This window comes from Tympanuchus pallidicinctus, unplaced genomic scaffold (genome assembly GCF_026119805.1).
Source record: "Tympanuchus pallidicinctus isolate F22 unplaced genomic scaffold, pur_lepc_1.0 scaffold16, whole genome shotgun sequence".
In the NCBI taxonomy this organism is placed as follows: Eukaryota; Metazoa; Chordata; class Aves; order Galliformes; family Phasianidae; genus Tympanuchus; species Tympanuchus pallidicinctus.
Genome location: NW_026294679.1, coordinates 5,425,396 through 5,446,289, shown reverse-complemented (window position 1 = coordinate 5,446,289; position 20,894 = coordinate 5,425,396). Strand labels below are relative to the sequence as shown.

Here is a 20,894-nt window from a genome sequence, read left to right as displayed (position 1 = left end):
TTTTGCTAATTAAGTTAGTCCTTCAAGGCAAAACGTGTGTAATTTCTAGTGCTGTCATCCTTGTGGTTTTGGTTCCTGGGATAAACTGGTTTCCATATTTCTTCTGCAGGCAAATATTAGGGGGAGTGTTCTGAACGAGAGCAAATGTAATGCTGAGTAACCTGGGAAGGAGTGGCACAAGATGTCTTTAGAATTTCTGTGGAGACTCCAAAGATGGGACCACAGTGATTTTCTGAGCTGCACAGCGTGTGGTGTTGCTGGTAGGGAAGCAGCTGCTGAGCAGTGCAGGATTCCCTCCTTACCTGCGACCTCCATGGAAAAGCAGCATGGCAATGTTACAGACTTGTAGGATAACCACAGGGACACCAGCTCCAACAGAGGAAATGCTTTGATCTCAGTATTTCCAACAGTAGGAGTGTCTGACGTTTTATTTCTTTGAAGCTACTTTAAAATGACACTGAAGCCTCGTTATATATTCCTGAATTTCAGGATGACAAGCTGGGTAGGTGGGGAACTGTCAGCATATTGCACTGAGACTTAGGTTTTCCTTGAAGCTGAAAGCTCCCATCTACTCTAGTTTACCACACCTTAAACTGGTTCCACTGCTACGCTGCCACTTAAGACGGCAGCCGATGCTGGAAGCAGGAGGCAGCAATGCTGAAAGCAGACCTGTCTTGTGCTGGTGTGTTGTTAATCTATTCCAAGTCATAAAGCTGTGGGTGCTGACTCTGTTCTTCAGTCCCTCAAATACAATGCACTGCTGCTTGTCCCATCTTGGTCCCCTCGCATACCAGGTGTCTGGTCCAGCTGCTTCTAGTCCCAGTCTCATCATGTTTTCATTTCAAGATCAAGGAAGCCAGGGCCTTGTCAGCAATGTATTTTGCCTACCTTGATGTGGGAAACAGCTGAATCACCCTGGTTGCCCATCTAGCTGTCAGGTGCTTGTCTCTATCTTCCAGAAAATTCTGATTAGGGAAATAGAAACATTTCTGAGAATGAGGGAAAGAAAAGATATGTCTAACAACTCCAAGGGGGTTGTGTTTAATACAGCAAACAACTCGAGCATTCACTAATAATGGGCAGCTGTAATAACAGACGTTATTACTGGACTTATTCCATAAACCTTACTCACAGAGAAGTGATGACATTAATTTGCTTCTAAGTGGGGTGCCAGACAATTTATGGCTTGTCTAGTTACTGTGACAACCCAGCTGATGAATGTGTTATCTTCAGATTTGTAGGTTTTGCTCTATTGTGGATTCTTTTGCTTTTGCTTTGATTCCATTGTGCTTCACAGAACAACTGTTTACTTGATCCAGTCTGACACGGATGTTTGTTTTTAAATGAGGGGAGGTATGAGCTTTCATTGGACTATCAATTAATGTTTACCAACAGTATTAGACTCCCTCGAGGTTTGTCTTCACAATCTTACTGAAATAGGATTAATAGAGAAATGGGATTTTAGAGAATTTAACTGTAGGATAGTAGCTGTGCTAATTAAAGATTTTGAAGGAGACCAGCACATCATTGTCTGTGGGAGGCAGGCTGGACTATAAGCCTGCTCCTAAGCCTCTGCACAACATCCCAGAGCAGCCAGGAGGTGGTATGCAGGGAAAAGGAACAGGACAAGCCTTTCCCTTAGTGCCTTCCCAGCTTGGGAGTGCTGAACTTGATGCAATCTTTTCTTCCTGCATCTTTCTTTGGCTGCTGTTGGTGGTGACATATGGCCAGAAGGACCTTTGGGCTGATCCAGAGCAACTGTTGCTGTGTTCTTGACCCAATGGGCTTTTATGTACCTAAAATCGTGACCCACAAGGCAAGTACTGTATTCAGAAGCATGAATATGAAGGTTTGGGTTATTTATTTTGGGCTTCATGGGACTTTTGAGTCAGTAGGTGTAAATGAACTTCTAAGGTATCTTTCTCTGTTAACTTGCAAATTGTGGCCATACCACCTTCCTGAAACTGCTTTACAGTGTGCTCCCCTGAAGTTTCAGGTCCATCGGATGTGTTCCTGCTCCCCTCCTTTGTTTCCTTGCCTGACCTTTCACTGCAGTTAAATTGAGAGGGGAAGGCTCAGAAAGGCAGAACTTGCACAAAAAGCTGGATTCAAAACCATACTTCCTGCTTTTGTTTTGTGGCAAAAGCACAGCACCCTTGTTTTCCTGCAAGAAAGCAGGCCTACTCTTTTTCCTTACTTTGCTCTGTGCTGCTGTCTTCTTGTAGGGACTAAGAGTGGGAAGCTATTGCTTTCCTCACACCAAGAAAAGAAATCTAATCCTTCAGCAATGGGACAGCATTTAATGCACTCTGAGGAAGTTTACTACAAACGCTGAAGGTAGTACTTGTGAAAATATCTGTCTGATCATTAATTACATTACTTGGTGCATATCTTATCCTTGTCACGCAGAGCCTTAGGAGTGCCTTAAATTACAGCTCCCATGACCTTAAATCTATTTCTGCTATCACCCCACCCATGGTTATCAGCACCACTGGGTCTCCTAGCAGTTGTGGAGCTTTCTTCTATTTTGTTCCCTAGGAGGAGAGTCACAACAGCAAGCAGCATAACAGCACCTGCACTGTGTCAGACCAAAGCTGTTTTCAGACAAATGTCTCAGCCCTGTGGCCATCAGAAGCAGACACAACAGAAAAGCAAGAGCAGGCAAACCCGTTACCCCTTCTGCTCTCCAGTAGTACTGAGTTTCTGAACTTTGTCTTGTTTTAGTCTAATTTCCATTAATTTAGTAATCCTCAATGGATTCTGTTTTCATGGAAATGCTTATTTTAAACATGAGTTCCAGTTACTTCAGTTAGTGGAGTTCTGAAATTTTAACAGCAGGGTTTTAGGTTTAGTTTCTAACTAAAGTTTGACTTTCTGGAGCTTTTCCCTGATAACTCATTGCCCACTTTAATTTCTGAGGCTGTTTCCTTTATGGATAACCACGGAGCACTGAGCTGAAGCTTCCATGAGTCTATCTGCTGCTAGCCTTGAATTCTACTCCAAGGGTCAATGGGACAGCCTACAGCCCAGCACTGAAGGCAGATTACTCCTCTGCCAAACTCATCATCTTTCACACGTGCTTTTGGACATGTATTCCACCTGTTTTTATATCCAGCATTGTCAGCTCTCTTTGCTAACATCTGCTATTGCTGCATAGATCATCAGGCTGATAAACCTTATGCTACATCTTAAAAGACAGCTTTTTAGTTAGGATCAGCAGCCAACCTGCAGAAATGGAGATTCCTCATTGTTTGCTGTGAAGTCACAGGACTTCCCTTGGGCTTCCATGGAAAAAAAAAACCCACAAGTTTTAAAGCTCAGAGGGCTCAGGCCTCACAACTCCTTCAAGAATGTTGAGAAAATTAGGAGTCACTCTGGAACCTGTTTTGACATGCAGTTTTTGAACAGTTCTTCAGCAACTCCATTCAACTAGAGTAACATTGCTGTCCGGGTGCTTTGCCTAATGTCACTTCAAGGTTTAACTCATTCATGTCTCACTGCTTGAAGTAAGCATTCCTAAATACAATGAAATTGTAAAAAGCTTTCTGCAAAGAACCAGCTTGACTTTCTCCCAAGGACTCATGATAGTACTGCCTTTACAATTGTGTTCCTGGAAAGCAATGTGTCAAAAGCTATAGCAACAGTCAAATAATAAAGTCTTGTATCACCTGATCAGTCCTTTAATCAAGAAATCAACTGTGTGAGAAAGCATACAAAACAGTTTGAGATGTTAGAACAACGTTCTCTGGTACAGATCATGTTTACAGCATTAAGTTATGTGCACATACTTCTCTGGGGGACTTGGCTTGCAAAACCATTTTGCAGTGCCTGCCTGTCTGTACACCAATTCTGGTTTGTGTGCCACCACAAGTTCATGATTCATTCAGTCACTGATGTTGACTGAATTTGTTGAGAGATTCAGAATTCACTTTAATCAAAACCCACGTTTAGATACAAAAGCCAATCTCTAAATTCCTCTATTGTAGAATAATACTGTTTCTTCTGTAGATGACAGAATTTCTGCTTCAAGTTCTTCTCGTTTTATCTGAAATATACAAAAAACAGAATGAACACCATCCTAGCCTGGTAAGTCTTCACTACTGTATTGAACTTTGCACAAGCCAAAGCACTGTATTCAGAAGCAAGAGTAAGATGTAATTTGTGTTTGTTTGGGTTTTCATGGGTCTCTTTGTTTGTTATGTGGTTTTCTGTTTCTTTCTTTTCTCTGACGTTTCTAAATATACAAACACAAAAGAGGAAATGTGTTTTATTTAAAGCTAGAGGTATTCCCAAGATCTAAACACAGCTCTAGCAATATTATCTTTGCTGATTGTATTTGGGTGACTCACTAAGGGGATCTTCTATCAGGGACTGAGCAATTAGGAAACTCAAGAAGAAACAACTAGCCATATTTTCAGCACAGAATTTCTTATAAATCCCCTCACTTTCACCTGGTTTACCCTTGTTGCTGCAACAGATTGAGCAATCCCTAAAAATAATAAGATGCCAGTATTTTTAGGCCAGTAAGAACAAACACTGGAAATTACAAGAGCCCCATCTGTGATTTTCTGAGAATATTCATACTGCTTTAAGGGAGAGGAAACTCAGAAAGAAAACCCAAGCTCTTCTCTCACTTGTCCTTTTCCAACCCCCAAGGTTCCAATGCCTAGTTCTTCCCTTTAAAACCTGTCAGCAGGTTCCCCCAGGAACAGGTTACACACCTCACGGTTCAGTAAGGCAGGCTGAAGAGATTCTACCTGAGTTGATTTACCTCTCTGACTGGTGCTGACTTCTACTGAAAACAAAGATTATCATCTCAACCCTTGTTACCTCCAGCAGGATTGAAAAGCACCAGGAGACCCTTGAGTGTAATCTGCAAGGCAGCTCTCCTGACCTTGCTTGCTTCAGACTGTTGTGCAAGTGATACATCTACACTTTTCAGATGAAAGTTAAGTGACATACAAGCAATCCTGGCACAGCAAGTCCTGTAAGCCTCTGTGTAGTATATGGACAGATTCTTTGCTGCCCCCTTTTAGATGCATTAACCATTTAAACACTACTGATTTTTGTTATGCGGCCTTAAAAATCACTGACTGGAAATGCAAAATGACTGTTTAATATAACAATAATCCTAAACCAGTTTATTTCAAAGGACTTACCTCACCACACTGTGGGAAGATGCCAAGTGAAATTGGTAACATCCCTGCCAGCACTGCCATAGTCAGAAGCATCCTCAGTGAAGCCAAAGCACGTGGAGTTCTTGTAGTGTTCGCTCTGCCAAAGACATTGAAAAGATAAATATCTCTTTGGCCTTGGAAAATAACCTGACAACGAGACCAAGGTGCTGTTTTAGTAGCTAAACTGTAGAAAAGCAATAACCTAGGCTTATAAATCCTAAACATGTAATCCTTATCTCCTATGTTTTTAATCCTATCTTCCTGTTCTTTGCTTCATATTCAATTGCAGCATTTTGCAGGCCTTAAGTAACAATGTAAGATTGAGGAAATAAGCAGCAAGATCAAAATGACAAAGCAAGTGAAGGTGCATTCGCATCTTAAAGTGTTTCAGTCCTTTGATGAAGATATTTCTTGGAATATCCTCATTCCTTTCAGACTCGTTTCCTTTTGGCAATCCTACCCTGCCTTGTGCAACATTACTCAATTATTTTTTTTAATTTACCAATTTCTTATTTTATTTTTAGTGTCTTCTCATAATAGAAGTCCTTAACTTAACACAGGGGACAGAGAATTTATTTAGGCAGTGTAAAATCACCAGTACTTTTACACAGCACAGACAACTCCTATCAAAAGTTAAGGGCAGATTAAAAGTTCTGATATAGCATACAATGAGTTATTCTTATGAAATAAAGTTTCTACACGTTGCAAAACAAAGAAAATGTTTTACAGTGTATGGATGGCTATTTGCCAAGTGGGCATCTAGTTTTAACTGAAAATTCAAATATTATCTCTTCAGAAATGTCAAATCCAAGCTAAGTGCAATGAACAACCTTGACACCAGGCACTGCAACTCCAACCACAGTTATGGAACCTCGGTGCTGGGAGAGCACAGACAAATGGGAGAACAAAGGAAATGCTCATAGAGACAACTTCCTGCAAGCCATCAAAACACAGATGCTGATATAAGGCTCGCTGATTTACCTAAATTAATCACTATCTGAACAGAAGCCTCCCACCTAGTCCTCCACGGCAATTAGTATCCCAGAACCAAAAGAAAAAGTAGGCAAGCAGTAACAGCCAGACTAAACATCAGAACACACATTGACCAAGCACATCCAACTCTTTTGAAATATCTCTTACCTTTCCACAAAGTGCATAAGTGCAGCTGGCAGGAAGAATGTTGTCCCAAACAAGATTCCTCTTGATAATGCTGTTTCTTTAACGGCCTCCAGGAAGGGCAACAACAACAAAAAAGTCATTAAAACAGTGATCTCTATGGCCTCAAATACCACATGTTTCTGTGAGTAATTTTGCCTTGTACTCTGCGATTTCAAACAACAAGGAAGTGAAGGATAAAGATCATTTGCTGGAGAATTGATTGAATGGAAACTAAACTCCTACATATGGAAAGTGCTCCATACGTGACTAAGAAACTCCTTAACAAAGCCGTACTGAGTTCTCCAATTCAGATCTACTTATTTGTTGTTTGTTTGTTTTTAAAGTTATGCTGAACTCTTTCTGACTGGTCATACTCTCTGGACATGCTAACTACCTTGCATGAAATATTCTCTCTGTAGCTCTTCACAGATCCTTATGCTCACTTAGCTTTTTCCTCCTCTAATGCATAGAAAAGGAGGGTCACTGACAGCACATAAATATGAATCTTTGTTTAATTTCTTTAGACGATCAAAGAAAGCAGAAAATACAGAACCAGAATGGTCAGCAACTGAAGCTTGAGCATAAAATGCATCATCACGTTGCAGATCAAGAAGTCACCCTTTGAGAGGCAGAGCCTTTAAACAGTATTCCTGCTCTTGATGATGCATGTACTATTTACTATAAAGAGCTTTTCTCTGAGGTGTGCTGTCAGAAGAAACTTGAGCAGTCCTGCCTCCTTCCGAGGTGAGCTGGAAAGCAGAAGAGCCTGTGCTATTGTTCTGTGGTTTAACTCTGGTGCTTGGCACATTGGCTTGGGGAAGCTGCCTACCCTTGGGGACACAAGACAGATGCCAGCCTGGTTCCTAGCCCAAGCCCAGTCCAAGATTCAGTACCTGATGTGGGATTCCTCAGTTTAGTACAGCAAACTGTCTCTCACCACAATGTTTAGATGTAAGGAGGAAATGAAAGGCAAGTCAAGAGAGGCCTCCCACACCTTGCCTACCTTCTCACCAGCCTTCTTTGACACTCCTACAACCTTCCCATTCCTGTCCATCACTTCAATTCCATTCTCAAATTCTGCGCTTCTCACTGCTACCACAGTAAAAGCATTCATCAAGCCTGCAGAGTTAAAAAGGATTTTGCTTTAGAAGCTCCAGTGAGGGTATCTCAATAACTATATTGTGTACATTTCATATTTCCAGTTCAACAGTTCACAAATGAATTACCTGGCTGCTTAGGAAGAGATTTCCCCATAAAATCTAACTGAGATCTTAATTCTTGTTTCAGAAGCTCGAGCAAAACGTTAAGGCATCATTCCCAAAAGATGCATTGTTATTATGGACAAAGATGTTCCATCATGTCATTGTGTGTCTCAGTCACGTCTGACAGAGCCCCAGATGGATCCTAGATGAGAACGTTTTGGTCTCCTCCAGATCTAACTCCACAAGATGCTTGTAGATGATCAATCAATCGATCATCCACCCACAATCAGCCACTGAAAACACAAACCAAAACCACTGGCACTTTTAAAGGTTGTATTAAAGGAGTTAATCTATGTGGTTTTCCCTTCTAGACTAAGATCTAAGCATAACAGGACAGTCTGCCAAACTGACCTTGTTTGAAATAGAAGATTTCTCTCTTTATTGAGCAGCTCTGCCAAAAACTAATAAAGACATCAGTGTAAAACATGGCATTTTTCAAATGCTGGATAACAATAATCAATAACCCTCAGGTTTCTCTCTCCATTTAAGAAAATGGAAGCACATTTTAAAATGGGTCTCATTCCCTCACAAGGTTAATGTAACCCCTCTCTCTTCATACACTGTCAGCAGTTACACAGCCAGCAGCAGCCACAACATGAGTAAGAAACTATGCCAGTGCACAGCTAGAGCTGTGCTGCACTCTGGTGTCACCTATGTGCCACAACAAGGCACCTATGTGCCACCAGCTCCAGTGCTACTGCACTGATCCCTCCTGGCAGTCCTGGTAGATTCAGGAATAATATCCAAGTTCATCCAGGCAAATAAAAAGTCAGCTGCATCCCTGTATTGCTTCACAGAAATAGTTGTATGTCACGCATACAAAAATCAGGAAGTTGCTCTGCACTTCTAGAAGTGACAATCAGTATGCATCAAATAAACGTTGCTGCCCTGACCAGTGAGTGTTAATTCCCATAAAGGGAATTAACAGAAGGACAGTACCCAGCAAAGGCAGTCGAAGAAGGGGGTAATAGACAGCATCCATGCAAGGGCAAGAAAATGCTGCTGTCAGAGGCAGCAAACAGCCCTCAGATCTGCTACATAATGAATGATTCCTTTTTACTCACCTAAAAGAGGAGCAGGTAGAAGCCTTTTGACAACTAGATTTGTTACTGGGCTCTTCAACGTGTACCGGTCCATAAAGTAAAAAGGAAAAGCCTAATGCATTGGGAGGAAACAAGCACTTTCTATTAGAAAGAATGTACAGTTTTTCAGTATGTGCAACAGCCTAGGAAAATAATTCTGCAACTTGGTACTTAGATACCATCTATAAAACCAAGCAAATTATGTGATTTAGTATTTCAACAAAATAGATATGCTTTCTAGTTACTAAAGGTTTTTATGATCACACATTTCCATAAGAAAATCTATAAAACAATATAATAAAATCTACTAAACACTGTTACATATGACAGTAGTATGAACACAGAGACTTGGACCAATTTTACCAGCTGTTTAGAGCGAGACAGTTATCTTTGACAGCACAATATGAGGCAGCAACTTCAGCAACACATAGAGCTGCTCTGTGTTTGTAAACTCTGGTCACTTCCTCTCACCACCCATTCTCTAGTAGTGTTAAAAACAAAATTAAGAAGGACATCACAGGAAGCAACAGAGGAAGCTGAGTAAGGCATAGGCTGATGGATGAAAATTCTTGTTCTCAGTTGTTCTTGAGGAAGACATCAGAGTGGAGCTTTACAGGGCTATTCTGAAGGATTGTGGCAGGGTGGTTATCTCAGGGCCTTCTCAGGAGATATTATCCAGAAAGCAATCATAAACAAATACATACACCCAGAAGTGCTGCGTAGGAAACGGCCCCCACACCAAGCAAGATTTGCTTTTGGTGAAGCGAGTTCTCCTAAGGACAGAAGAAACATGACTACATGAGTACACTTGTGAATCACTTTCAAAATGGTCCTGTGTAATGAAAATGATCCCCAAAATAAAAATAAATACGTACTTCATCCTTAGTGGTACAATTTCCATTTAACAGGGTAAATCCTGTGGTGTATGCATGAAACGCGAACTGCAGAAAGGAGAGATTATAAGCAAGAAGGAATTTGGAACAGAGACAAGAAGACTTATAAATGTAGAAAGAGGCAGTTACCTGACAAAGAAAAATCTGTTTTGCCTGCAGCTGAAGCGACGAAGACATGACCTAAGAGAAAAACCCCACAGGAAAATTAGTCTGATGAATTTAGGAGTCGTTGGTGAGCAGTGGCTGCCTACAGCATGAAGTGTGCTGCTGTGTGACTGGTTGTGGCAGTGCCAAAGGCTCCAGTGAGTGCCAAAAGCCATTTACCTTGATTTTAGGCTAACACACTTTCTTGAAACAGATGTGATATACTCACTTTGTCTACCCAACATAAAACACAGACACACAGAGTGATTAAAACAATTGAGCAAGATGCTTTCTTACTCAAAGTAGAAGTTGTATTTGTGCCTGTGAAGTTTAAATAGAATAAGTTAGATACTACAGATGTAATTAAAGAAATAAAGGAGTCAGGGACTGACAGGTTTTATTTATGTAAATACTAGATGTAACAGACCTCCTGTCAACATTTTAGTAGTTACTTCCCAACTCCTTCTCCAAATCAGACAGAAAATAAGAACATCAGACCTTCCTTGAGGTCTCACCAAGCTATCAGTGTGAAGCATCCTCAAAGAAAACACAGCTGAGATGCCTAAAACTTCCCATTCCCTTTCAAAAGAATTTAACTCTGGAAAATGTAAGCCAAGTGGTGCACTGGTACTTCTCATTGCTACTTACCAATGGAAGAGTTACAGGCAGGAAAGCTAAAAAGAAAGAAACCTTTATTTTAGTAACAGTAACTACTGCGAGTCCAGATTGAATTTATTTATATATTTTAAACAGAAAATTTCCTAGCTCCCCCTCCTTTAGTTTCAGCTGTCAATAAAACACTTGTTCATCAAATAAATGTAAAAAACAATGATAAACTTTGTCTCTCATTCCTCATTCAAGAAATGAAAGCATCTGGTCTTGGCTTATAGCCAAAAGGAGTCCCCATGAACCCCAATCATAAAAGCCACTTAGAAACTGTATGACCAACAAACTGCATGACTACTCAAAGAGACACTGGCAACAAAGGCTGCCACAGCCATGAGTGCTCATAGAAGAATGTTCATTTTCAAGCAGACTGTAGGAATAAATAAATCTTCAAAAAAATAAGAATGCAACTAACAGGGATAATAGTCCACTTGGTTCCCATACAGAGAAAAGCACCACTGCGTGGTACTGCATGGAATATTTACTATCTGCCATCCCCACTGATGCTTTAGTTACGTGCTTCTCTGAAGGAAGCTCACCTGGAGGTCTGAAGAAAACAGGAATTGTCCTGCCTGTATCAGGATGTACACTGGCCTTAGAAGAAGAAAAAAAAAATTAGACCACCTGTTCCATACTTAAATAAGAAAGAAAAGAAAATTGATTTCTAAGTCATTTGGAAACTTACCAGGCTCAGCAGGAAGGCTTGTTTTGTCTAAATAATTTGAGAATCAGGTTAGTAATGAAACTTTCAAAAAGCATGACTGAAATCTTGTTTCTAAATTTACTACATCATTTTTTTCTGATAACTCACTTTTATGCAGTGTTGTGTGTTCACATCCCTTTCATTTTTTCCCTAAAATTTCACCCCACATACTTTGCTGAATATAATCTAGTCATGTCTCATATGCTATTAATACTAAACACATACTATAGCAAGTAAATTTTAAATAAGCCAGTATTCAGAACAGAAAATAACAACACTTAAATATGGCTAAAAGCCTAAAGACTTATTGTTAAGACTTGGGCTTTTCTACAGCCACTGAATATTTCGGTTCTCCTTTCAGGCTCTGCCACACAGGGTACAAAATGCCATACGGGTACAGCAGAGTCTCCACTGAAACAAAAGCAAGACCCTTCTAATGAAGCAACTTCAGCACTTCCTCCCAGCAACTCCACGAGGAGGTTTCCCCCCCAGCTACTGCTACTGCTCATTTCATGAGAGGTGAAACCAAACCAACCTGCGCTCTGTGTGATGATACAACACCAAAAAACACAAAATGCACTCTGTAAATATTTTGCACGTTTTGCATGTTCTCCAGAATGATTACACTGAAATTTGACAGCGGTCATCCAAAGAAATTCCTTCCACATTATAGAAACATTTCTGTTATAAAGAGGTTTTCTTGTATTATCCCTTGTTACCAAATCTCAATATTCTGTCTGATCTTACACTAACATCAAGTATTTCAATCATGAAAAAAAGACATCTCTATTTTCTATCAGCTGTGCTCTAAGATACCTGATGATTCTGTAGGGGCTCACTTTGGGTCTTTTCATTGTTTTCTAATAATAACCGGGCTCTTCTTATTTCATCCTGTATTAGAGAAAAAAAAAAAAAAAGAAAGCAAACAAAAAATAACTCAGATTTCAATAGTCTAGAGTACAGCATATCAGCTGTGATACTATAAACACAAACCTGCGACATCAAGCCAGTACACCCATCCCTCACAAGAGTAATGAAAGCAATAATGAAGTGTGCTGGCAAACTCCACTGCCAACCCTTAAATGAGGGCTGGGAAGGAGTGGATCCTGGCTCCATCCCTTGCAGTCACTCAGCTGCACTGCATGCACCTGAGCTCCCCTGGGCTGGCCCTGCCTTCCACCAGGTGCTCAATCACTGCTTCAAGCTGTGACTTAGCATTTCTGCTACAGCTGTCTAAACAGAAAGTCTCCTAGGAGGCTTTATGAGATGACTGGAGTTTTCTTCAGCAGGTGTATCTCTGTGTGTAACTGCGTATCCTAACGCAAGGAGGTGTGATCTCAGCCCTCCAAATTCCTGAATGTACTACCAAAGTTTACTTTGGTGTTCATATATTTAGTGTACAAGTATTAAATTAAATTTCCTCTGTCATATCTAACACAGATGGAACTACAGAAAGACACTGTTCCTGCTACCTAACCTGAACCTCCCCTGGCACAACTGGAAGCCATCATCTCTCATCTTATTGCCACAGCCTTCTTGTAGGGCAACGTAGAGTGCAACGAGATCTCTTCTCCAGATTAAACCATCCCAATTCTCTCATCTGCTCCCCACAAGATCTGAGTTCCAGATCCTCACAGCTCTGTTGCCCATCTCCAAGCATCCTGCGGGTTCCTGATGTCTTTGTTGTAGTGAGGGGCCCAGAACTGAGCACAGCACTGAGGTGCAGCCCCACCAGTGCCAATACAGAGGAACGGTCACCTCCTGCTCCCGGCTGCACTACTGCTGGCTCTGGGCAGGACCCGCTGGCCTCCTCGGCCACCTGGGCACACATTCAGCCGAGCATCAACCAGCACCTCCAGATCCTTTCCACAGCGCAGCTTCCCAGACTCTCTAACCCCAACCTGCAGCGATGCATGTCACCGAAGCGCAGCACCCGGCGCTTGGTCTCGCAGTCATTCTGTGCTATAGAGAGCCTGCAGACGAGCCGCGCTCGAGCAGAATTCCCTTCTGAAGGACACGTGAAGGAGCATCAGAGCGCTCTGCAGCGCGCAGCACCGCGCACACCCGACAGAACGGCACCGGAGCACTCACCGCGGACTTCAGGAGGTGCAGGGGGTCTAAGACATCCGCCCACAGAAGAAGCCTCTGCCAAAAAGACTGCAGGAGACACGCGTGTGGGTGACGCCGTTAATGGCGCGCTGCCCGTTCCGAGGAGCCCCGCGGCCTCTCCCTCCTCCCGCCCGGTCCCGTCCCACGCCCCGCGGCTCGCCCTGCTGCTGCCCGCCGCCTCACCGGGCCCTCAGCCCTCCAGAGCCGCAGGTTGGCGTCCATGGAGCCGCGGCACCGGAAGGCGATGCCGGGGGACGGTCCGATCGCTGCACGCTCCGCCCGGGCACGGCCGGGGCTGCGGGGATCCGAGGTGCGGCGGGAGCGGCTGCCGCTCCGGGTGGATCGCCGTCCTTCTGAGCAAAGGGAGCGCGGGGTAAAGCGGCGAGGCTGCCAGAAACGCCCGCGTGTGTGCGGGAAGTTAAAGGGAGCGAGCCGAGGGAAGGGAACCACGCGGCCTGGTGAAGAATGGCGCGCCAGCCACGGGAGCTCGCGTACAGCTGCCATCGAAAGCACTGTCAGGTTGCTCTGTGTTAGCGCAGAGGCCCAGCTTCACATACGGTAGGTGCAGGAGGTGAGTTTTATTGAAAAACGGCAGAGGTACTTGGGTACTTATAACAAACTGAACCGAAATGCTGGTGCTGCAAAGGTATTTGCAAGTACTGCGACCCACAACGTGGCCTTTCCCTGTTTTTCCTTCCTTTCAGCTACATTGCAGCACTGACTCTATTAGAGGGCTAATTTGGGAACTGGCGCCTTTGCCAGCTGGTTCCTTTATCTTCCGCCCACTGCTCACAAGGGGAGATGCTGAGAAACCTGTTCAGAATCGTTTCAGTTCCTCCAGTGGCAGCAGCACACCAGCCTCCAAGTGAGCCTCACAGCACTTGTCTGGCTGCATCCCTCCTCACCCCCACACAAAGCCAGCACAGCTGGCTGCTGCAAACAAAGGCACAAAATGCAATGGCAGGCTGCTCAGAAGAGAGAGATGATGATGTGGGAGAGAAGCAGAAAGCAAGCAAAGACAGCTACTGCAAGTCAGTACTAGGATTTATTGATGGTACCACAAATGCAGGTATGCTATATTCTTTTAAATGGTACAATTTACAATCGACTTTTACATTTTCTGGAGGCAGATTCAAGCAGACAAACAAGGCTTTAAATGAAGGAAGATTGTTATTAAGCTCCAGTAAGCACAGTAGTGCAGTGCAAATTTTTAATTATCTCCTAGCCAGAATGCAAGCTCATAATACCTGTTAACCTGTGCAGCTGCACTGTATTTTGACATTTTGTATTTGGCAAGATTTAATTTGTACATACATTGATCTTATACTGTGGACAGAAACTTTCTTGTGCGTGTCATTTCATCCCCTGAAAAAAAATACTTTAAAAGAACTCTGTCAAAACTGTTTTCTGTATTGTCCACTTGCACGGTTTCCAGCTCATTACAGAAGGGCATCCATCATGCAAGAGAAGCAAAGTGGGAGTTTTCTTTTTCTCAAAGCTAGTTAAGCAAAGAGGGAAAACAAACTAAAAAGAACAAATTGGAACATAACGGTTTTTCATTCACTTGTCACATTCTGGTTACAGGCATGCATAGAACTTAACTTGCTGAAGGGGAAAATAAAGCTTTATTTTTTACCTTATTCTTTTTTAAAAAAGGCAAGAGAGGCAATAAGTATTTCAGCATTTAATTATTGTTTTAAAACATGAGGAAATGAGAACCTTTCTTCTTCCATAATCACAGCCACTTAACGTCTTCAGCATATAGCAACTAAGTTTCATCTGCGCTTCAGTGTTTATGTGTCAAAATGTGTGTCAAAATATTCTTTAGAAGCCTTTGGACTTGGTTTGATCTGTCAAGAAGAAAAAAGTAGTTATTGTATGATGTAACTGCGATATAAAAGTTATGGACTTGACATTTTATCCAAGAAACAAATATTTTAATAAAAAACATTAAGTTATTTCTGTTTCTGCACTTGGCTGGAAGAAGTATGAGCCCCTACTTGCCAGTTTGAAGTATACGTAACACGCTGCTCCTGCTCGATATCAAGCAAGGCATGAAGCAAGTAAAAATCCATAGACAACTGCTGGAAAGTGCAAACATTTGAAATACAAACAGCGTTTTCTAAAAGAAAGTCAGTGACTTTCTTCACAGAAATCACACATTTAGTATCATACAAATAAACTGAATTGGTCCAGTGAAAGCCTCAGGCTTAGAAAAACAGGAAGAGATTCATTGAAGCACTTTGTATTAAAGCAGTTCTTATCCCTTGGGACGCACAAGAACATGCCAGTGTCTATATTTAGAACAGTGATATTTAGCAGACACTTACTGTAGGGGAATCTGGAGTCCAGTTTGCTGGGCAAACCTCTCCATGTGTTTCCACATACTGGAATGCTTTCACCAAGCGAAGGGTCTCTTCCACACTGCGACCGACAGGGAGATCATTGACGCTCAGATGCTTGATGACCCCATTTGGATCAATGATGAAGAGACCTCTGCAATTGAGTGAAAATCTCAGGAATGCAAGTTGTATTTAAAGATCAAAGCCAAGAAACAGATGAACAATTTCAGGGTGGTAGTTAGATGTACACTTCAGGCTCAGGAGCAGCAATACTGCATTTGATGTATTGTTAGTACAGTGATCAAAAGCTAAGAGTCCACAAACTGGTATGGTGTTGTGAAATTATGCAGTAGACATCAAGACTATTAAGATAGCAAGAAGTACAAGATAGAACTTCTAATTCATTCTGTATTTCAAAGCTGATAGCTAGAATCCTTCCTGTATCTTTTTTATATGAAAATCCAAAGGCACTGAATGAAGAGCTGCTTATGCAATAAACTACTAAGTTAATTTCTGTTATATATAAGCCATTGTGGAAATTAGAGAACAAATTAATTAGTAGGGTGAGATTCGGAAACAAATGTCTGAAGTCAACAAAGAAGCTTCTATTTTGAAGTGAAAAATAACAGCACAGATTAGGGCAACCTAGAACAATGAACAATACTGATTCAACATTGAATCAAAACATTAAGCAGCCTTCTGTGGACTTTTGCCACTCTTTCACTGGAAAGAAATCAAATGAAACACTTCCCTCCACACCTCCATGGCACAGAAAAGCCTGCACCTGAACACTAAGAATATAGGATTACTTTGGGGATTATAGCCAGCATAAAGCTTCTAATGAAAAGAAATGAAGAATCTGGATGTCCCTAATAGACTCCTAGGCAACTGTTTACTTTTAAGGACCACCATTTGCTTGTATTTCCATGGAGTAAAAAGCATCAAGGATAACTAGGCTTGACTGTAGTGGCCTCTAGGACTACAGCCCTACGAACTTCGCACTCACAAATTCACACACTCTCTCTTCCCCTTTCAGAAAAAGAGAAAAAAAATTATGAAAAGCATAGAAATTGAAAAATGCTCTTTATCCAACTCTCCTCTTCCTTCCTCAGAACAGAGTGGCCAGCTGTTCTCTGCATCCATCCTCAGAGAAGTCTGAAAAATTCTCAACTTTGCCATAATGGACACGCGCCCTTTTCCTGGGATGAGGGTCAGCAGCAAGGCCACAGAAGTTGCATCTTTCAGCATTCATGTGATCCCTGTACAGTTTCTCTTGGAGAAAACTGAATCATCAGCAGTCATTCATTACCTTAGTGCAATGCCAGGTCCTTCTAGCAGAACACCATAATCACGGGAGATTTGTTTCGTGAGGTCTGACAGAACTGGAATATTCATTTTGCCCAAACCGCCACTCTGGAGAAAAAAGCAAGATCCCATTTCGTTAACTGGTGCTGCTTAGGATTAACCCTGAGACTGGATTCAGTGCTCTCAAAGGTACATTAACAACAAAACACCATGAAGTTCACCTGGAGTGGTTCTTGGGTTTTCGTTTGTTTTGCTCCAAAAAGCACTCAAACAGTTGTTGTCTAGCACTGAGAACTTTACAATTGCTTATTTTGCTGGCAAAAGGTACCAGTGACAACAGTTGTATTTCCATGATTTCCTCTGTACCTCATGTAGGAGCTTGGAATATAAGAATTCCTATTACATATTTAAGTGATCAAAACTGAACAAGATTAAATGTGGTGAGGAGGGAAGAGAAACTTGTACATTATACAGATGAAACACAAGGCTTCTCACAAACATACCAGGTATGTCAGAATTCTGCTGCTCTCTGTATGCAGTGCATGCAATCTCCCTTAAGTTTAAATACTATTTGGAAAGTCAACCAAGATTGCTTTGATTTTTACAACACATTGGAACAGCAAGAGAGATAAACTCTGTTATCCTTGAAATAGGACTGGCATTTGTTAGCTTTTCTACTCCAGCCATCATCAGTGGATCATTGTGTACTCTGTCACTTAGACCCTGACCTTGCAAATTCTTGCCTGCAGCAGAGTTGTAATATGCAGGGAGATGTCAAAAGAACCTAAGCTTTAACTCCTCTGGGTGTCAGTTTCCACATCTGCACCATTATGGAATTCCTTCTACCCTGCAGAATGTTTTGCTACGCATGCATGAAACAAGGCATGAGTGGTGCATGCTGAACTACTTCCCCATAAAGCAATGAAGGCAGTTTGTAATCACATTTCAGAACTTTAGCAAAACACGCAGAAGATTAAATACTCTTGATTGGTTCAGCCAAATCACATTAAATTAAGCAAACTTTTTTCCTTCTTATGTTATCAAGGAAAAGCCAAGTACCTGGAGGCAGACCAGTTCAACTGTGATAAGCACTTTTTGTGGGCTGCTGTCCCCCTGGCCATACATGTAAGAAGTGATTACACCACACCCGCCTGTGGCACTTCTAACTGCCTACATCTAACCTTTATGTTATCAAAAGCATGCAATTTTATATGCACAATGAAAGAGAATTCTCTTGGAAAAAAAAAAAAAAAAAACATCATCTTCATCACGTTCTTGCCCAGAAGAAACCAAAATACCTCAATTTATGTTACAGAAACAATTCTCATTCGCTGAAAAGATTTCAGTATTAAAAATGCTCCATTACACTGGTTGTTGTTAATTAGTACCTCGCAGTAGCAGCTTCAGAATGGAAGCAGAACAACTGCTTTCATTTTCTGTGACATCCCTCACAAACCATCAGCTGTCACAAGCAGCCTAGGACACCGACATGGGTACTTAATGCCTGTCTCTGAAGATAAACGTAAAATATATGATGTAACCTACAGGACTAAAGAGAGCAAAATTAAGAAAACAAACCCCACTAAACAAATTACGGAGGAAGAGATCAACAACAGAAAGACTTAAAAGAACTTCAGTCTAAGTCCTGTCAAAGGCAGAAAATACTTAACATGTCGCTACAGATGGTTTATTTATCATAATCAATGTTTGCAGAACTGCTTATTCTTCTCAGGAGCTCCTGTGGAAAGAAAACAAACCAAGGAGGGAAGCTGCCAGGAGCTGCTCCATCCATACCTTGCGCGGTGTATTTATCCAGGCCAGGTGGCTGAAGTGGGAGTCCACAGAAACCGCCACCACCTCGCAGTTCACATCGTGGAACTCATTCGCTTTGTTACTAAAAGCCACAATTTCTGTGGGGCACACAAAGGTGCTGGGTGGGAAGAGAAAGTGAACTGTAACCATTCAGCAAGCTTTCCAGACCGGTTTTACAGAAGGTGCTCGCGTTTCTGTTGCCAAGCACCAAAGCAACAGCATCCTTTGTTTAGCTTAAACTTTGAGCCTGTTTGCTGCACTCAAAGCAAGAGTTAGAGAGAGGGCAGAGCGGCTTCCAACCGCTGCTGGCACAGAGCGATTTCGGCATGGAACCCAGGGGCTGCGGGTTAAACCCTCCCGAGCCCAGCAGAGCCGCCCGCGTTGCTCCGCCATGACAACCCGCCCGGTGCCGCACAGCTCCCGCCTGACAGGGTTACGGCCGCACTCACAAATCCAGAGGGTAGAAGAAAAGCACGAGGTATTTCCCCTTGAAATCATCCAGGGTCAGCTCCTTGAACTCCCCATTGACGACGGCCGTGCCTTTGAAGAACGGGGCGTGCTGCGTGACGGCCGGGGCGAGCCGCGAGGCGCCTGCGGGGACACATAACGCATTGCGGGCCGCCGCCTCCGCGCTGCCACCCCGGAGCACAGTGCGGCGGGGCCGCCTCGCGCTTACCCAGCGTGAGCCGGCGGCGGACGCACAGCAGCGGCTGCGCCGTCAGCGTCCTCCCGGCGGCGGGCACCTGCGGGGACGCGAGGGTCAGGACCGGGGGGAGCCGCGCGCTCGTTCCCGCCTTCCCGCCCTCGCTCACCGCGCGGCGCAGCAACCCCCTCAGCGCGGCCGCCATCTTGAGCGCGGCGCAGCAAGCGGGGCCGGGCGGCGGGCAGGGGACGCGAGGGACAGGAGGAGGGGCGAGGGCGGTGCTAGGCTCCGAGCCGCCCCCAGGCGGCAGGAGTCGCCGTCGGCTGGTGCTGTGTCCTGGGGCGGGAGGAACAGAGGTGGTTCCCGCAGCGGAGCGACTGGCGCAGCGCGGTGCGGTATGCGGTGGAGCGCGGCAAAGAGAAAGAAAACGTACCTCGCGCTGCTGGATCTCGGAAAGCTCACGGATACGACATTTTGAAATGCAGTAGACTCTTCCTGTACTGAGTTCATGGTCACGTTCCTGCCTTTTAGTCAGAAAACCCAAATGCTGACCAATATCTAGCAGATGGCAGCAGCACAGAGAGGTGTGCAGGTTGTGGGAGGGACCACATCTGACTCAGGTAAAGCTTCCAGCCATCCTGCTGCTTTAGTATCGCCATTTATAAATATCCATGGCCTTTTACCAAGAGGAGATGTCCCCAGCTGCTTATGGCTTCTCACTGGTTCACAGGGTGACAAGGCCAAAGCGACCAAAGTGGCATGAGAAGGCTCCTGGAAGCTGTGCAGATGCTGTGGCTCTGATAAAAGTAACTTATTTCTGGGACCAATCCAGCTCAAGTGGTCTGGTGGCCTCTGTCACAGTCAGCTCTCAGAGCCTTCAGAAGAGGGAAGTCACACACAGCTTGCTTGTCCTGACTAACTATTAACCAGAATCAGCTCTCTAACACACCCAGGAGCTGTTTGGGACAGTTGGCATTGCCCAGAAGCATGTCAGGTACCTTCCTGAACATTTAACACTATGGACAGACCAGTTTTGCCACCTTTCTGTAGCACTCTTGAGTTTATTAATATAGATAAAAGCAATAACTGCCAGAAATGTAGCTCTGATAATCTTCTCAAGAGCTGCCAAAGAGAGCAACCAGAATAAAAATATCTACTAATATGTGCACAGAGATACTGGGTGAAGATGGCAGTATCTAAGAGGAGGTGATGAAGATGGAGGTGATACAAGGGAAGATGAACTGTTCCTTTAGCCATTCTGAAATGAGAAAGGAAAGGAAAACGTGGAGACTTAAGGATACAGATACTCCAGAGTTAACCACCCCAGCAGTCTAACAGCTTCCTGCATCCACTGATTTCCTTGAATTCAAACATGCCTCACTATTGCTTTTGATGTGCAGCTGTTCCCTTCAGGCTTAAGATCTTCTAGCAAAGCTCTGCACGTGCATTTGAGAATGTGGGCATATGTATGTGCTGATTTTGTCACTAAAACAGCAGTTTCTGAGTTGAAAAACCTCAGATGCCCCTTTCTTCTCCTTAGTGTTTTCCAGATATGTTTGAGATAGAAGCTCAGTTTTGATGAGCAAAGACTGCCTGAA

General features: G+C 43.2%; 2 protein-coding genes across 2 annotated transcripts; both read right to left on the bottom strand.

Annotated features, from left to right (window-relative positions):
* Positions 1-3,657: 3,657 nt before the first annotated feature.
* SFXN4 (sideroflexin 4) lies at positions 3,658-13,735 on the bottom strand. The gene is made up of 14 exons (XM_052677313.1): positions 13,378-13,735; positions 13,177-13,242; positions 11,902-11,976; positions 11,068-11,094; positions 10,922-10,976; positions 10,365-10,390; positions 9,702-9,752; positions 9,555-9,620; positions 9,384-9,452; positions 8,662-8,752; positions 7,339-7,454; positions 6,318-6,403; positions 5,160-5,274; positions 3,658-4,045 (listed from the first exon to the last, which is right to left on the bottom strand). The coding sequence occupies exons 1-14, from the start codon at positions 13,696-13,698 to the stop codon at positions 3,968-3,970; spliced, it is 1,242 nt and encodes a 413-aa protein (XP_052533273.1). The 5' UTR covers positions 13,699-13,735; the 3' UTR covers positions 3,658-3,967.
* Positions 13,736-14,863: 1,128 nt separating this feature from the next.
* Positions 14,864-19,516, bottom strand: PRDX3 (peroxiredoxin 3). The gene is made up of 6 exons (XM_052677319.1): positions 19,330-19,516; positions 19,103-19,244; positions 18,636-18,771; positions 16,846-16,949; positions 15,525-15,690; positions 14,864-15,044 (listed from the first exon to the last, which is right to left on the bottom strand). The coding sequence occupies exons 1-6, from the start codon at positions 19,499-19,501 to the stop codon at positions 14,988-14,990; spliced, it is 777 nt and encodes a 258-aa protein (XP_052533279.1). The 5' UTR covers positions 19,502-19,516; the 3' UTR covers positions 14,864-14,987.
* Between the last annotated feature and the right edge of the window lie 1,378 nt (positions 19,517-20,894).

Coding starts and splice junctions, on each gene's coding strand:
- SFXN4 (XM_052677313.1), bottom strand. CDS start 13,698: ATGGCAGCTGTACGCGAGCTCCCGTGGCTGGCGCGCCATTCTTCACCA. Junction 10,391..10,921: donor TGTTTTCTTCAGACCTCCAG/GTGAGCTTCCTT, acceptor CTTTCTTTTTAG/CTTTCCTGCCTGTAACTCTT. Junction 4,046..5,159: donor TCTTCCCACAGTGTGGTGAG/GTAAGTCCTTTG, acceptor TGTATATTTCAG/ATAAAACGAGAAGAACTTGA.
- PRDX3 (XM_052677319.1), bottom strand. CDS start 19,501: ATGGCGGCCGCGCTGAGGGGGTTGCTGCGCCGCGCGGTGAGCGAGGGC. Junction 18,772..19,102: donor TTCTTCTACCCTCTGGATTT/GTGAGTGCGGCC, acceptor CTTCCCACCCAG/CACCTTTGTGTGCCCCACAG. Junction 15,045..15,524: donor GGACTCCAGATTCCCCTACA/GTAAGTGTCTGC, acceptor TCTTCTTGACAG/ATCAAACCAAGTCCAAAGGC.